Source organism: Cynocephalus volans, chromosome 3 (assembly GCF_027409185.1).
Source record: "Cynocephalus volans isolate mCynVol1 chromosome 3, mCynVol1.pri, whole genome shotgun sequence".
Classification (NCBI taxonomy): domain Eukaryota; kingdom Metazoa; phylum Chordata; class Mammalia; order Dermoptera; family Cynocephalidae; genus Cynocephalus; species Cynocephalus volans.
Genome location: NC_084462.1, coordinates 80077213 through 80092214, shown reverse-complemented (window position 1 = coordinate 80092214; position 15002 = coordinate 80077213). Strand labels below are relative to the sequence as shown.

Sequence of the window (15002 nt, the reverse complement as noted above, 5' to 3'; positions counted from 1 at the left end):
GTTAGTCAAATAAATTTGGGAAACATTGCAAATTCTTGGCAGATGCATGAGCTTTGCAGTAAACTCATTTACCTCAGTATTCTCTCCCAACCTAGAGTGTGGCAAAAGCTGCCTTCTGCTTGACAGTGAAATCCGGTGTCCAGTTCTATGATTCAGGTGTGGCCTGAGCCTAACTGCCCCCAGGGAGGAGAATCCAGCTTCTCACCCCTTCCCTAGGCAGGCCAGGGCTGCCTGGCTAATACATCTTCAACTATAAGTTTTGAGCATTTAGAGGAATTGGTTTTCTTTATATGTTGAAATCCTAGTACAGAGCTTTATGAATATCCCTGTTTGAGTTAGTGAAGCTTGTTCCCATGGCAGCCTCAGATGAACTTAGGTCACAAGTGTGAATGGTAACAAAGTGAAAGCATGAAAGGGAGCTTTTCTGGTGCTGAAAAGCAAAGTCATTTCCCAGGGATGCTCGAGCTCAACTCTTCTTCAAGAAAGAATGAGTTTTTGCAAACAAAAGGAAAAAGAAAAAAAAAAAAAGATGAATTTTGTAGGCATATTTCAAGACATTCTATAGCTTCCTTATTATATATTTTACTTAGTAAAATATTAAATGTCCTGACTCAGGAAATTCTTCAGGATGTCATAAAAAAAGACCTTTAAGATACTTCCTTATGTGCCACGGCAGACACCCAAATCTAGTGTTATAAAGGCAAAATAAGTGGTAAAAGTAGAAATCATACAGTCACTAAAATTAGAAAATGAGATGATGTAACCACAGTATAGAAGAGCACAAACCTGGGGGGTGAGAGTGGGGGGTGGGAAGAAGACATAACAATCACAATTCCTTGAACTTGTTAAGACAAGTGAACAGATATGATGTGACAGTGGGGGAAGGGGGAGGCGGGGGAAAGAATTGGTAAAGGGACACGAGAATCAACTACATTGTATGTTAATAAATTAAAATTTTTTAAAAAAAGTTCAAACCCTGAAGGTGGTTTGCTTGGGTTTAACTCTACTTAGCAGTTGTGTGACCTCTACGCCTCAGTTTCTGTACCTGGAAAATGGGGATAAGGTGTCTACTTCATAGGATTGTTGTACTAAATAAACTATGTCAAGCACTTAGCATAGTATCTAAGACAAAGAACATAAACAATAGCTGCTACTATTTAAGGAGAATGTTGATGGTCTTGGAAAGAGATGGACACAGGGGATTCAAAGATAGACACAGCTCTAGACCAGCGAAAGAGTGGATGAATTTATAGCTGTTGAGCCCAATTTGTGAGCTTTTCCTTTCTTTTTTTCGTAGATTTTTATTTTTTGAGAGAAAGATATTGGAAGTTTAAAGGTTGACACATTAGACTGACAGATTCCTAAGCATTTGTTGAACTGTGTGGCCTTGGGCAAAGTAGTGAACCACGCTGAGCCATAGTCTTCTGGTTAGAAGCGGTGCTCAGAGGGAGAAGGCACTGTACAGTAGGAAGGAAAGGCATCAAGATAGCTGGCAGGAATAAAAGCAAGTTACTAAATCCAGGAGGAACTGCAACCAGCTAGGCCTTGGGAGAGAGGCAAAGCAAGGCGGGAAGAGGGCACTCATACACCGACTCTCACTCTTCTGACCACCAACGAAGCTCTGTGCATGCTCTGCTCCTGACTGCCCTGGAAACCAGCCTCCAGCCCTACTGCCAGTGCGATCATAACTGGGAAACCACCTGTGAAAGAAGTGGCATCAACCAGAGTGCAGAGCCAGGCTTAGTCTGACCAGCTCCACTCAAGGAAGGGAATTTGGATTCTATATAAGCCATGCTCTGTGGCACCCAGCGGAGTTTGTCCGTCACATAAGCGCACATCCATATTTTCTCTTACTTGTTCTTGTGAGCATCTCTGCCCGGAAGGGTCCATGACAAGGAGGAAGCTATCTTGTGCCCTGGGTAAGCTGCTTAAACAGCTCTCTGCAGAGGCTCCCAGCCACCTTGCAGTTGAGGCCACATGACTAAGTCTGGTCAGTAGAATGTGAGTGGACATGGTGTGTGCAATTTCTGGGGCACATCTTTTAGAAAGGAAACTGCACTCATCCTCTCTCCACCTTCATGGGGTTGGGCTTGGTAATGGTGGTGAGTAGGGATTGGTCAGGATGGGCTGGGACAGCACTTTGGGGTGGGAGTGGGTTAGCACCCCTCTTGTTGGGGCAGCAAGCTTGTAAAAAAGTCTTCACCCTTTGCCCTGTCCTCATGTCTCAGTCTTGCTTCCCAAAACAGTGTGGAAGGGATGGACCTTTTGAAGCCAGTTGCTATCCCTGACCAGTTGCACAACCCCCACTCATTAGCACTTACCCATTCTGGTGGTTTTTAAAGTGTGGCCTGTGGGGCCATGGGGGTCCTTGAGACCCTTCCGAGAAGTGCTTGAGGTCAAATCTATTTTCATGATAATACTAAGATGTTATTGGCTTTTAAAATTATTATTTTTTCTTTTAACTTCTCATACATTGTAGTTGATTTTTGTGTCACTTTACCTGTTCCTCTTTCCCCCTCCATCTCTCCCCTCCCCCCCTCAACTACATCATATCTGTTCACTTGTCTTAACAAATGCAAGGAATTGTTGTGTCTTCTTCCCTCCCATTTATTTGTTTGTATATTTATTTTTAGCTCCCACAAATAAGTGAGAACATGTGGTATTTCTCTTTCTGTGCTTGACTTGTTTCACAATATAATTTTCTTTAAGTCCATCCATGTTGTTGAGAATGGTAGTATTTCGTTCTTTTTAATAGCAGAGTAGGATTCCATTGTGTAGATATACCACAGTTTCCTTATCCACTGATCCAATGATGGGCATTTGGGCTGGTTCCAACTCTTGGCTATTGTAAATAGTGCTGCAATAAACGTGGTAGTGCAGGTATCCCTTTGGCATGATGATTTCCATTCATCTGGGTATATTCCCAGCAGTGGAATAGCTGGGTCATATGGTAGATCTGTAATTGTTTGAGGAACCTCCACACCATTTTCTATAAAGGTTGTGCCATTTTGCAGTCCCATCAGCAGTGTATGAGAGTTCCTTTTTCTCTGCAACCTCACCAGCATTTATTATTCTCGGTTTTTTGGACATTAGCCATCCTAACTGGAGTGAGATGGTATCTCAAAGTGGTTTTGATTTGCATTTCCTGATTGCTGAGTGATGTTGAGCATTTTTTCATGTGTCTGTTGGCCATTCTTATATCTTCCTTTGAGAAATGCCTATTAGGCTCCTTTGCCCATTTTTAAATTGGGTTATTTGTGTTTTTTTGCTGTGAAGTTGTTTGAGTTCCTTGTATATTCTGGATATTAATCCTTTGTCAGATGTATATGTTGCAAATATTTTCTTCCACTCTGTTGGTTGTCTTTTCACTCTGTTAATTGTTTCTTTTGCTGTGCAGAAGCTTTTTATTTTGATATAATCCCATTTGTTTATTTTTCCTTTGGTTGCCTGTGCTTTTGGGGTTGTATTCCTGAAGTCTGTATCCAGTCCTACTTCCTAGAGTGTTTCCACTATGTTTTCTTTAAGGAGTTTTATTGTTTCAGGATGTAATATCTAATTCTTTAATCCATTTTGAATTGATTTTGGTATATGGTGAGAGGTATGGGTCTAGTTTCATTCTCCTGCATATTGATATCCAGTTATCTCAGCACCATTTGCTGAAGAGGCAGTATCTTCCCCAGTGTGTAGACTTGATGCCTTTGTCAAAGGTCAGATGGCTGTAGGTGTGTGGGTTGATTTCTGGATTCTCTATTCTATTCCATTGATCTGTTTGTCTGTTTTTATGCCAGTACCGTGCTGTTTTGATTATGGCTTTGTAGTATAGTTTAAAGTCAGGTAGTGTTATGCCTCTGGCTTTATTTTTTTGCTCAGGATTGCTTTGGCTATTCATGGTCTTTTGTTATTTCATATAAATGTCTGGATAGTTTTTTCCATTTCTGAGAAAAATGTCATTGGAATTTTGATAGGGATTGTACTGAATCTGTAGATCACTTTGGGTAATTTGGACATTTCCACAATGTTAATTCTTCCAAGCCAAGAACATGGGATATTTTTCCATCTTTTTGTGTCCTCTTTAATTTCTCTCAACAGTGGTTTGTAGTTCTCTTCATAGAGATTTTTCACATCCTTGGTTAACTAAGTATTTAATTTTTTTGGTGGCTATTATAAATGGGCTAGCTTTCTTGATTTCTTTTTCTGCATGTTCACTGTATTGGCTTTTTTTTTTTTTCTTCATACTTTCGTTCTTTCAGTAGTGTATGGTGGAATCTTCCAGAAGCTACATGATGTGTGATGATATCATTACTCTGGAACGTGTTTGTGTACCTAAGTGTTTTAAAAATTCCTCAGTTTTTTCCAGCTCAAACTCTGTTCAGTAAGAACAACAACAACAATTTGTTTTAATTTATAATATGGTAAATATTGACAGCTATAACTGACATAAGCTGAACTCTTCAGGTTCCTTGATAATATTGAGGAGTGTAAAGGGCTGAGGCCAACAAATTTGAGAACTGTTGGTCTACAGCTAAAGTTTAAACACCTCTGCCCTAAAGTCTGTGGTCAGGCTGCTTATTTGGTTCTTGGTTACTTTAAACCTTTGGTAGAAGGGATCTGTCGCATCCTTATACTGCATTTGATACTGCTGTACATGTGTGCACATGCACACCCCTTATTTCAAACAGGATGGCAAGTTCCAGAAGGCAGGGATGGCCCCCAGATCTTTATGTTCTCTCAGGACAAGTGGCTCCTGAGCCAATCATGTTTCTCTAACTGAACAGTGAACAAAATGGCAGGCCTGGCTAGATCCAGAGTCTAGAGGAAATCTAGGCTAACGACTTGACTAACCTAAAGGGAAAAAGGCATTTTTCTTTTTCTTTTTTTTTTTTTTAAAGATGACTGGTAAGGGGATCTTAACCCTTGACTTGGTGTTGTCAGCACCATGCTCTCCCAAGTGAGCTAACCGGCCATCCCTATATAGGGATCTGAACCCGTGGCCTTGGTATTATCAGCACCGCACTCTCCCAAGTGAGTCACGGGCCAGCCCTAGAAAAAGGCATTTTTCTGAAGACTATTTAATTAGGAAAAGAAAGGAAGTATTATTTATCTATCCTAGATTTTCCCAGTAGCCCTCACATTAAATTGCTGAACATGTAGAAATGTTTGAGTAAACCAATATTTCTCCAAACTTTTTAATGAATAGTTACAGAATTTCAGCATCTGTACTCAGGTTCTAACTGTTCTTCACCTATAAACATGGATCCACTCAATTAGTCAAGCAACATTTGTGCTGCTTGGGGGGGTGTTGAACTCAGTTCCCGTTTGGTCACCTAGAGCCCAAGGACTCCCAGCCATCCCCAAGTTGAAGATGCCAGGGGCTTATGGGAGCAAGGAATCCTGGAGCTCCTGCCTGTGAGGATGCGGCCGTGTGCTGGCGGCTGTGGGAGTCCAGCGTGCTCCTCTGCCCCAGTTCTGGTCTCTCTTCCTTCCTCCTGCTCTCAGTGAGTCCACCAACGTGAAAGTATTTGGGAACTATAAAGAGACCATTAGTGTCAAAAGGCTTACCTTTCCTCAGTTCATCACATTATGGCTTTATTTCCCATGCTCTCCTAACTGGTCACAAAAGAGAACTGAAATATCCTTTAAACGTGATTTGTTATTGTTACTGTTTTTATAACTCCCTGTTCTTAAGTAAAACACAGGAGAATTAAATGGTTTATCTTTGCTCCAAATCCAGATAAACTTTTTCTTTGTATGGTAACCCCTGATAAATTCTTTCCCATGGACTTGGGGGTCTGGAAATGACAAAAAAGCGTATGCTGGTCAAACTCTCATTTCCCAGTAGCTAAAGAGTGGCTGTGGCAACTGCAAGAGGGAGAGGTAGAGAAATGTCTCCTCTCACAACCATTCCCTTACTGATGGACATCGCCTTGTTTCCAGCTTTTCACTATTACTGCCACGAATATTGCTGGGGCTTCTCTAACAAAGTGCCACAAACTGGGTGGCTTCAATAACTGAGATTTGTTGTCTCCCAGCTCTGGAGGCCAGAAGTCCGAGATCAAGGTGTCACAGGTTGGTTTCTTGTGAAGGCTGTGAGGGAGGATTTTCTCCAGGCTCCTCTCCTTGGTCGTAGACAGCCTTCTTTCCTCTGTGTGCCTTGGTCTCCCTGTCCATATTTCCCCTTTTTATCAGGACACACTAATGATTTCGTTTTAATTTTGTTATTTTTGTAAACATCCTATTTCTGAATAAGGTCCTATTCTGAGGTACTGGGGTTAGGACTCCAATACTGTGTTCTAGGGGACATAATTCAACCACAACAAACATGAAAGAACAAGGTGGTTCACTGATTCCTCTATTTATTCAGGAGGGAGGGGAAGGGATGCAGAGGGGCAGAGGAAAATTACCTGCAGGGAAAGGGTTGAGAAGGGTCTGCAGGCACTGAGCTAGAAAGCAGTGACTCTGTAGTTGACAAGGAGCAGAGCACATTTGTAAGTACCTGGTGCGAGTTTTGTAATAAAACCTACCTTATGAATGAGTACAGTGGAATACTACGTAGTACATTCATACATGTTTCTATCATCTCGAGTTATTTTTATATATACAGTATATGATCTGTTTTTATAAATGTACAGCTTGAAAAAAAAGTAATAAGTACAAGTAAGCATTAAACACAAAACCAACATGGGCCAGCCACATTCCAACTGAAGACCTAGAGAAAGCAAGGCCGACAGCCCAGCCCCCAGCCCCTGTCCTGCCCGGCAGCCCCAGTGGTCCTGGCAAAGTGTAAACCAGCGCCCCTCTGCCCCCGTGGGCTCAGCAGGCCCGCCTGCCCTTGGCATTGGCACAGGAAGTGCACACTTAATGCTGAGCCCAGCTTGCAGAGGGCAGGTCCTCCCTGAGGGAAGGTGGCAGAGAGGTGTGTCAGATACGGAAAAGAAGGATGAAAGAAATGTGCTCTTCAACTAAAGGCACTTGTCAGCGGCTGCCTACAGCCATTCCACGGGCCGGGTGAGCCAGTGAGGTGCTATTTTGATAGAAGCCAACAAGGTCCCAGTGGACCTCGCTTGTCCTCTCACCAGGCTTAAATACAATAAATAAATCTTAGTGGGTGTTTATTTTGCCCTCCCGGATTCCAATGAACAGGCCACCTTTTAGGATCATTTATGGAGTGATACTCGCTGTCCTCAACCCAGCCTTTTCTGTGTCCTCCATGGGGAAGGTGCCAGAATAGCTCCAGGCCTTGGAGAAGCAATTGCTCACTGTGGATCAGGTGGGGAGCCCCAGTGTCCCCTCCCCTGTCTGTGCCTGGAGCTCCTCCACCCCATGCGCCAGAGTCTCTGGGAGCCTCAGATCTTGGTCACGTAGTTGTTGGGGAACAGGCCCTGCTTGCCCCGTAGTCGACCCGTCCACCAGCCGGAAGGATCTACAGGGAGAGAGAGAGAGATGGCCAGCGTCAGGGCGAGTGAGCTGTTCTGTCCCAGCCAAATACACTCTACTCCACGGGCTCAAGTGATTTAGCTCCGTCCATGTTCTCTCTTTGTTTTGTTTTAAATGAAAAAACTTTCTGTTGTAAAAATTAACCCCTTTCCCATGGCAGGCCCTGAAATGTGCCACTCAGATCCCCCTTCAAGAACCTGCGGCCCAGATGCAAGGACAACAGCCACAGCTGTCGGCCCCTTTAGGATCCGCCTAGCATCTCAGCTGAGGCTACGCTCCTCTCAGGCCAGCATGGGAGCACTCTCCTCCAGGTGGCACTCTTGTCAGGTGGCAGCGTGGCCTGACACTCGCCACCCCCGCCTCCTCTCCTTTTCTCACGGGGGTAACCCTCATACATCTTTCACACTCCTGACTCCACCTGGAGAGACCGACCCACCACACTCCTTCATAATTCTTATTGCCCATCTTCATTCCCGTCCCTTTACCAGAAATAATTATTTGGTATACGAGGGTACTTCAAAAAGTTCACGGAAAAATAGAATTAAAAGGTAATATGAATCTTTTTTTTTTTTTAAAAGATGACCGGTAAGGGGATCTTCACCCTTGGCTTGGTGTTGTCAGCACCACGCTCAGCCAGTGAGCTAAGCGGCCATCCCTATATGGGATCCGAACCCGGGGCCTTGGTGTTATCAGCACCACACTCTCCCGAGTGAGCCACGGGCCGGCCCGGTAATATGAATCTTTCCACGAACTTTTTGAAATGCCCTTGTATATTCTTTCAGAACTTTTTCTGTGTGATTATCAACACAAATTCATTTCAAACAGAAAACAGACCATGCTGTATCTTGCTTTTCAATACTTAATAGGTGTAGTCTTTCCATGTCTGTATCTCACATTTTTAAGCAGCTGCAATGCATACCAAAATTTGTATAACTATTCCCTTATTGATGGACATTTGTTCCCAATTTTTCACTATGAATGCAATAAACGTCCATCCCTGTGTCTCTGTGCCCATGTGCAAGCGCTATTACAGGGTAGATTCCTGGGTCAAAGAGAATGAACCTTCTACTCTCCTTTTTTAAAACATTTATTTTTTGAGCTTTCAAAAGTACAAAAGGATAAACAATGAAAATAGCCACTCAGATCCCTTTTCTGAAGGCAAACAATATTACCTATTTCTTGTACATTCTTTGAGAAAATTTTCATGCATATACAAGCAGGTATTTATAAAAATTACCCCTTTTGTATACAAATGATAGCATACTATATGCTCTGTATTTTTTAAAACCTTCACAATATATATGAGGGGTTTTCTAAAAGTTCGTGAGGTTATATTATCTATTTATTAGTTCTTCCATGAACGTTTTGAAGTACCCTTGAATCAAAGATCATTTCAAATCAGTATATAAAAGTGCTTTTGTATTCTCTTCCATAGCCGCATATATCCCACTGTTCATATCATTTGCCCGTTTTTCTATTGGTTGTTGGCCTTTATTTTGTTGGTTAGGAATTTTTTATAAGTGAATTTGTCTTATGTCTTGCAAAGGTCCCCCTCTCATTTTTATAACTCTGTTTATGATGTTTTAATACTTAAGTAGTTGAATCAATGGATCTATTATTTTATGGCTTCTTGGTTTTCTATCATTTTTAGAAATTCTTTCCCACACATATTATTATTAAAAAATAAGTCAGTCTCCCACACTTCTAGGACTTTTATATTTCACTTTATACATTTAAATATTTACCTATTTGGATTTTATCTTGCTGTAGAGGGTGAAGAATAAATCCAACGTAATTATTTTGACATGGGGATTTAAGAATTCTTATAACTACTGCTAAATTTCCTCCCCAAAAGACTATTCCAGCAATAAACAGTGAAGAAAGGTACGTATTTCCCTGACTAACCACAGATCTTACAGTCCACACTCCTATTGCAATGACAAAATCCAGAAAGTCCTGAAAATTAAAAGTTTTCTGGGGCCGGCCCCCCGTGGCGCACTCGGGCGGGTGCGGTGCTGGGAGCGCAGCGGAGCTCCCGCCGGGGGTTCGGATCCTATATAGGGATGGCTGGTGCGCTCACTGGCTGAGCGCTGTGCGGCCAGTCTCAAAAAAGACACACACACACACACACACACACACACACAAAAATAGTTTTCTGTAGCTCATTGGGTGGCAACACGTGACGTGAGCTGATGCGGATTTGTTTACAATGTCTCTTTCCACAATTGTGAATACTCTTATGTTTCACGGCAGAAGTAATGAGTTAGATCATAAGGTCTTACTCTGGGACCCACAGGGGGTGTTATAATGTATGGAATAGGGTCGACCCTGTGGCTCACTCGGGAGAGTGCGGTGCTGGGAGGAGCGCAGGAGCTCTCCGGCGGCGGGTTCGGATTATAGGGATGACTGGTGCGCTCACTGGCTGAGTGCGGTGTGGCCGGTCACAAAAAAGACAAAAAAAAAAAAAAAAAAAAAAAAGTATGGAATATACACTGTCAAAACTTCCTAAAGGCTCTCATTTCTGATTTCTGAAACTCAACTGGCCCCAAGGGCTGGATAAGGGAATGTGGACTGTATCATATTTTAGGCTCTGCTGGTGTCACAGGTGAAATGTTTTGCTTTGCATTTCATCACGATTGGTGAGGTTCTGTTATCTGTTGTCTCAACAGCCTTGCCCACCTTTGGACTGGATCGTTTGTCATCTTATCCATGTAGAGGAGCTATTTACATGCATAAAGTGCTTTCTTCTGGTCTGTTTTCTATCATTTAACTTTCCTCCTGGTGCTTGTCACCATACAGAAGGTTTTAGTTTAGCCTTTTCATGAGGTTTAACCTTGTATGTTTTTTGTGTTTTATGTCTTGCACAGGAAGGTTTTTCTACCCAAAGATTAATATAATATTTTAGCTTTCCTTCTAAGACTTTTAAATTTAATTATATATTTTTAGATTTTTAATTCATCTGATATTTCTTTTGTGAACGAGGAAGAGCTCTTATTTTCTTTTCTTTTCCAAATGGAAAGTAATTGTCTATCTCTTACTCTCTGATTTAAAAGGCCACACCTACCGTATATTAAACGCCCATATATACATGGATCTGTTTCTGGATTCTATACTATCTCCTTTATTTATATGCCTATTTGTGCACACACCACATAGTTTAAATGATAGTGATAATTGATAGCATGTTTTGATAACTTCTAGGAATCTACATTTTACATGCAAATATATAATTGTTTTAATTATACCTAATACATGTTATTTTTAGAAAAATTTGAAAATATTGAGAAATGAAAAAGAAAGTAATACTTGCTTGTAAAGTCAACACTTAAGGAGACCACTTTTAATATTTTCTGTAACATACACACAGAAATATATTTGCATACACACATATAGCTATATATACTTTATATTTTTACAAAATGAGAGTATAGTCCACATCTATCACCTAATTTTTTCCTTTTCTCACAAATAAATATACTGTACCTCTTACATTATTATCTTTAATAAAAAAATTTTGCATCAAAGTTTACTGACTGAACACAGCAAGAATATTTAACCAATTCCGTTATTACGTCATTTTCAGTAATTTTGCTGAACAAAGCTGATAATAAAAATTATTTCAACACTTAATTTTACTCTGATACCTTTGAGGAAGGATACTAAATGGCTTAAAATATTAAATCCTGTAGAAAATTAAAAAACAGCACTCAGAAGCCATTTGGTAGGAGGTTGGTCCAGGGACCTGGCATCTCCTCGGAGTGTGCTCATGTGATGAAGGAACCTGTTAAAACCACAATTCCTGGACCTGTCCTTGGACACCTCCTCCTGAAAGCTAAATTTTCCAAGAACTGCTATTCACTCTGGTCGTCCTTGCTCTGCTCATAAACCTCGGATGGTTCCCCACTGTCTCTGCAAGTTATCCTAAGACTGACGTTCAGGGCTCTCTACCACCAGGCCATCTCCAGCTTCTCTCATCTCCCTGTGGGGATGCTGCTCCCTGGGCAAGGGTCGACTTGTTTTCCTAAAATGACCTGCTCTTTCTAGTCTCCACGGCTTCTCTGTCTGTCTGTCTGTCTCTGTCACTGTCTCCCTCTCAGAGAACTCTCCCCGTTCCTCACCACAAATACCATTTTGTGGTGCTTTTTCTAACATCTGAAGTCAGAAGTTATCTTTGTTTTTTGTTTTCACAAGCACTTGTGTGATTATATATATATAATCATATATATTATATATATTATATATATCTTTTGGTACAGAACATATATATGTTCAAATTATATGATCACATAATATATATCTTTTCGCTCTCTATCTCTGTATAATTATATTATATATATTATGTAATATGATATATATATATCTTCTCTACCAAATTAAAAAAACACTCGGCCAAGCCCATGGACCACTTTTACAATGGAGATTATAGTTTGCTCCCTGGTGACCACTGTATCTACTTTCATTATGAGGAAGCCATGAAGTTTAGGTGGGATAAACTTCATCCCACTTCCCAGGGCAGTCCCTGACAGGTCTACCCACTCAGGGTACAGCCTTTGTCTTGCTACAGAGTTTGGTTCAGGGATGGGCACATGACTAATTTGGTCCAATCAGAGTGAAATGTAGGATTTTTGTCCAATGACTAAGAAAGGAATTTTCAGAGCTGAGGCAGATTTTAGACATGGTTTAAAATGTTGGCCTGGAATTGCTGCTGTTATTTTGCTACCATGAAGAAAAATGTCTTGAGAAGAGAGCAGATAAGAAAAGGGCAGAGCTGAAAGAAGCAATAAAAAAAAGATGGAGTCTTGATCGAACTGAGCCTGAAGCCTCACCTGCCTCTACAAGTTTTGGTTAGAGGAGCCCATAAATTCCCTTCATGTTTAAACAAGTTTTTACAGCAATATGATTGCATGCTCTTTGGGAGGCTGTCCCAGCCAGCCAGCCAGCAACTTACCTTCTTTGATAATATCAATAATGTCGTTGGCATTGAAGCTGAGTTCGTCTGTGTCCTGAGCATCATAGGCATACAAAGCCTTGCACTGTGGCACCTGAGGCTTAGGCTTGGGCTGGGGCTTGGGTCTGCCCCCTGCTGGGGGAGGCCGACTGGTTGTTTGTCTCCGGACACTGTGGAGAGAGTGGAGGCAGATGAGAGACGGGAACCAACAGAAGGCAGCAGCACTGTGTGGTGGTTCGGAGCACAGGGGCAGGCACTGGCCTGCTCAAGTTCAAATCCAGCTCCATCTGTGGGAGCTATGAACCCCTAAACATTCTCTAAGAACAAAAATGCCCTCCCTGACAAGGCTTTGCAAAAGCACATAGCTCCTTTTTAAAAAAAAAAAAAAAAATTTTATATTTTTTATTTTTTAATTTTTCTAAGGCTACTCAAGTGAAGCAGTGGGAGAGGAGAAGGAACAAAGAAATCTGTAACTGGTTGTGATCAATCAGTTGTAAACACCGCTGCATCCAGACCAGCTGCGCATAGCTCCTCATAAACATGAGCTGCTGTTATTATTGTGTCCCCAGCATAGAAATGTGGAAAACACATATCCATAGAAAAGTGCAGAAGGCATATGTATACATTTAAATAATGAAACAAACAGACGTGTATCTATCCTTCTTTCCCCAACTCTGGAAATAAAACCTTTGCCAATGCCTTAGAAGCCTGCAGGTGCGTCTCTACACTGCTTTCCCCACCAGAATTAACCACTACCCTACTACAGTACATTTTGTACGAGTAATCCTGCTGCTTGTCACTATGATTTTACCACACATGTAAGTATCCCTAAACAATATACGTAGCCTGCCTGTTTTCTGACAGTACAAAAGGAATCATATTACACTATCATGCACTCAGCATTTTTGAGAAGAGCCCTGTTGCTGCACGTTGTGGTAGTTCAACTCAACCTGATTGCTTTATTCTATTTCCTTGTATGAATATGGTCCCAATTTACTTATCCAGTCCACTGCTGATGGTCATTTGGGATGGTTCCAGTTCTCACTATTACAAAAAAATGTTGTGTGAATATTCTTGTACAGGAGTTTATCCAGAGCAGTTTCTCAACATCATTTGGGGCTGGATAATCCTTTGTTGTGTGTGTGTAGGCAGAGGCTGTCCTGTGCACTGCGGGGTGTTTAGCAGCATCCCCGGCCTCTACCCACTGCATGCCAGCAACATCCCCTCTCCTCCAAGTCATGCTCATAAAAAAATATCTCTAGTGCCAGAAACTTAACTTAGGTCTTCTAACTTTAAATTTATTCTTGCTACATACTATGCTGCCTCAAGTTGTCATTCAGACATTGTCTCAAAGGCATATAACTACAACTTGTTCCTATTTAGTGAGATATTTAAATTTATATCTGAGACAATTATTTATTAAATGTTTATAAAAAGCATTTAGCAAAAAAGAAAAAAAGGAAATAGAAATATAGAAAACATTTATTTTCCCCCCACTTTGCTTAAGACTAGACCAAAACCAAAGTCTACACTCATTTGCTTACAAAAGGAACTTAAGCTTAAAATTTCTTCTAAAAGGGGTTGGGATGGAACTCAACACAGTGGGACAGGCTTAGGTCTGGCCATATCTGTTAACACCTACAGGAGCAGGAGGGAGGAGTAGTTTTGGAAAGAGCAATCACACCCAGTTTTGAGCTGTGCTTTCAGGAGGCCACAGCCCACTGTCCTTGCTGAGGTCCTGTGATGACAGGTGCTCACTGGGTGCTGATGAACAAGTTGGATCATGAGGGGGTGGGTAGGGGGTGGGCACTGACTGCCAGAAGGTGGTAGGAATGTTGCAGCAGAGGTGGGGCTCCTTGGGTGCAGCCCAGTGATCTGCAGAGACTGGGCTCTGCCGCCAGCCCACGGGGGATGGAGCAAACCTCAAGTCTACTCAGCTCCACTCCTCTCAGGCCAGGACCCCCCCCACCCGCCTCCACACACAAAGCACTTTTATTGCAGAGGAAAGGCATCTTACAGATCGTTAGCATGACATCATTTTCTATCTACTGGAAAAACCCATTCCCTGTTTGAGAAGTGCTTGCTTCACTGAAAGCTGGCCAGGCAAGCAGGTTTTTAATTAAGCACCGTATGTATTCGGGATGTGTCAGCATTTGGTTAATAAAAGCCATTAGCCCGGATACCAGAAGTCATCTGATTTCTCAGCAGCAAGGAATGGAAGGGGGTGGGGTGGGCATTAGAACTCCCTGGGAGGGAGGAACACACACACACACACACACACACACACACACACACACACACGCACACACGCACGCACGCACGCATGCACACACAAATACTCATAGATGGAAATTAAGCTTCCTGTCCATGGGGAAAAACCATACTGTCACTTAGTGCAGATTGATGAGGCCTCCAGAGCCCAAGAACACTGGGGCTTAAGTGCAGGTCCCTCCTGCTGAAGGTGCCCCCCACTCTGTGGGGGCAGAGTAAGACCTGATGGATGACCCGCTGACAGGTAAGGCTATCCTGTCTGCCACTCGGGGGTCATGCTGGGAGTTACCCCCTTGCTCTTCTGCCTCATGTGGCTCCAGCTTTGACAGCCCTCTCTGTTCCTCCCCCT

At 42.2% G+C, this 15002-nt stretch overlaps 1 protein-coding gene across 1 annotated transcript in view; it reads right to left on the bottom strand.

The window, feature by feature from the left end:
* Nucleotides 1-6336: 6336 nt before the first annotated feature.
* Nucleotides 6337-15002, bottom strand: part of MYO1E (myosin IE) — a 178769-nt gene continuing 170103 nt past the window's right edge. Inside the window, exons 27-28 of the mRNA XM_063089160.1 lie at nt 12383-12552; nt 6337-7420 (exon numbers count right to left, since the gene is read on the bottom strand). Of these exons, the coding sequence (XP_062945230.1) occupies nt 7344-7420; nt 12383-12552 (247 nt within the window). The 3' untranslated portion in view covers nt 6337-7343. The remainder of the gene's footprint in view (nt 7421-12382; nt 12553-15002) is intronic.